Source organism: Microtus ochrogaster, unplaced genomic scaffold (assembly GCF_000317375.1).
Source record: "Microtus ochrogaster isolate Prairie Vole_2 unplaced genomic scaffold, MicOch1.0 UNK29, whole genome shotgun sequence".
Lineage (NCBI taxonomy): Eukaryota > Metazoa > Chordata > Mammalia > Rodentia > Cricetidae > Microtus > Microtus ochrogaster.
Window position 1 is genome coordinate 2,090,771 of NW_004949127.1, and position 2,691 is coordinate 2,093,461.

Below are 2,691 nucleotides of genomic sequence, written 5' to 3' on the forward strand. Positions count from 1 at the left end.
CCCATAACGCGGAGTGCAGGGTTTCACTCCAGGAGAACCCGCCCATAACGCGGAGTGCAGGGTTTCACTCCAGGAGAACCCGCCTATAACACAGAGTGCAGGGTTTTACTTCATGGTCTGAGTGTCATCGTCCTGAGTGGCACTCTCCTACCTAACCTGACCTTTGCCTCATTCCTTGAGCTGATAAATAATAAAGAATTCAAACTGTAGCTATTCTGAATATGTTGCTAAAATAATTGATTATGCTTTTAGATACGGATGAAAGACATAGCGGATGAGCTTTTACTGCAGAGGCATGACAGGAAAATTGGAGTGTGGAAGGCAAGTGATTATATTCTCTCTCTTATAAATACTACTCTGTCAAAGTAGCACAAACACTCATACTCGTCCACACTCATGAACACGTACATACTCACACAGTGCACTCTTATACACTTACATACATACCAACAATTTTCACAAAACACTTTCACACACACATGTCCTATCTCTCCATCACACACACACACACACACACACACACACACACACACACACACTCCTTGCTCCTGACCCTTATTGTCTAAACCTCCGACTGATGCCCGGTTGTGTTCACGCTGGCCGATGGAACTTGGGGAAAAGTGTGACTCTGCAGAGCTCCTGACCTTTCGACTGGGGAGCATGTGAATGACCTTAAATGTGCACTTTTCACTTGAGGCCCTAGGTTTGGTTCCCAACGCTGGGGTGGATGGAAATATATATACTTAATTGTGTGTGTCCTGGGCATGTTGAACAAGCTGTTCTTGCAGTATGTGGTAGTTTAATACCAGGAGAGTGGATCACACAGAACGAACAGGTCACGTGAAGCACAACCAGCAGGTTAAATCATCCTTCATTACCCCTGTACTGAAAATCTCAGCTTAGCTAGAAAGCAACTGTGGCAACCATAATTTTGAAGATTATTAAGATCTCTGTAATGCAAAGCTTTAGAAGATGGCTTACTTTGCTTCTTAACAAGTATGATGAGCACAGTCCTGTTGGTGAGTCTAAAAGCTCCTGAGGATTTGTTCTCTGAGGTCATGAAAAGTGAGACCCAGGTGACCCCTCCAAATTAGCGAGCGAAGATAAAGGTTTAGCCTCGCGTTGGAAGAATGCACGTCTCCATCAGGAAGTCGTCTTCTGTGGCTTCCTCTTGAAAGTAGGCACTCTTTTGAAAGGCTTGTTTTTGTTACATCTTTATTGAAATACTAAGTATACTGAGCTTATAGTTTATATTATTGTGAATTATATTTTGCATTATTTTCTATTTATTTAAATTACAGGTTTTCTTTAAATGGCTAAGTTTTAGTATCTTAAGAAGCAAGTCTTAAAACAGTCTTTGTTGAGTGGGTTTTAAATAAACATCCCACTTTAATCCATAGTTGCTCCTATTTATAGGGCTGTAATCTTAATATGGACCAGATGTTGAGAGTCTTGAATTTTTGTCCAGAGAACATGGCATGTGCTTCACTAAACAGTGATAGGCATCTATGTCCCGTGTCTGGGTTAATGGCACCGCCACTCACCCAGACTGCCTGGGGTTGCTGCCACCTCTCTGTTCCAGTTCAAGGCCCTGCTCTTTCCAGGCTGCCCCTCTCCAGGCGGAATTCATTACTCTTTGGTTGCTGTTCCCAGGTCATTTCTTGCAAAACTCTTTCAAGCATTTGTATGGATGGTCACATGTGATTTTTTTCAAGGAACTTATTTAGTCCTTGTCAGAAATGGCATTTAGTCATTGGTGCAATTTGTGCGTCCATCTACAACACTGCCTTAGAGGGCTGCTTCCCTGTGCGGCTGTCTACTACCATCAACTCTGGCCAATTCCAGCAGGATTGAAATCTATTTCAATATATAAATTTTATAAATTTAATAAATCTATGTTTTTTTTGAATTTGAGAGAGTAAAATAGGTTGAGGATGTGACTTTAGATGAGCAAAGTATTTTTAAAAGTTTATTTAAAAATTGTTACAATATAAATGGGTGTAAATAAAATACCTTTAAGCCTTATTAAAGCATCATGGGTTCTTCTAGATTTTGTATGATGTAAAGTAAATCTTCAGTCAGAAGAATTTTATTATTTAAAAAAAATCCCAGCACTCAGGAGGCAGAGGCGAGCGAACCTCTGTGAAAGTGTGGCCAGCCTGGGCTTCATAGTGAGTTCCAGTCTAGCCTGGACTACATGGTGATACTCTGTGTCAAAACAACGAAAAAAATTATTAGTTGTCCTGAGCGAAGTTCAGTGGTAGAGCATTGCCTTGCATGCACAAGACCCTGGCTTCCATTCCTATCAGCACACTCATACAGTTAATAGGCAATAATTGTTAATTACTGTTATGAATTATTATAATTATTCCTTAGAACTCATAGTTTACTAAGATGATTTAAAAGCATGTCATATAAAAATATGATCTTACCAGGATAGAATTGGAATTAGTTTAAATTTTCAACCTAAATTATAGAATTTTTGGACTTTTCTTAAAAATACTGTAATCCCAAAGAGCAAAAGAAATAATTAAAAATGATGCAGTCAGCCGGGCGGTGGTGGCGCACGCCTTTAATCCCAGCACTTGGGAGGCAGAGGCAGGCAGATCTCTGAGTTCGAGACCAGTCTGGTCTACAAGAGCTAGTTCCAGGACAGGCTCCAAAACCACAGAGAAACCCTGTCTCGAAAAA

At 40.4% G+C, this 2,691-nt stretch overlaps 1 protein-coding gene across 5 annotated transcripts in view; it reads left to right on the forward strand.

Annotated features, from left to right (window-relative positions):
• The window catches only part of Rgs22 (regulator of G protein signaling 22), a 101,740-nt gene that overhangs the window by 82,890 nt on the left and 16,159 nt on the right, over positions 1–2,691 (forward strand). For all 5 annotated transcript variants that reach the window (XR_003378835.1, XR_003378836.1, XR_003378834.1 and 2 more), the window contains exon 20: positions 253–321. Coding sequence is in view for 2 of the 5 variants with exons in the window: in XM_013354105.2 (XP_013209559.1) it covers positions 253–321 (69 nt within the window). In the remaining 3 variants the exon portion in view is untranslated. The remainder of the gene's footprint in view (positions 1–252; positions 322–2,691) is intronic.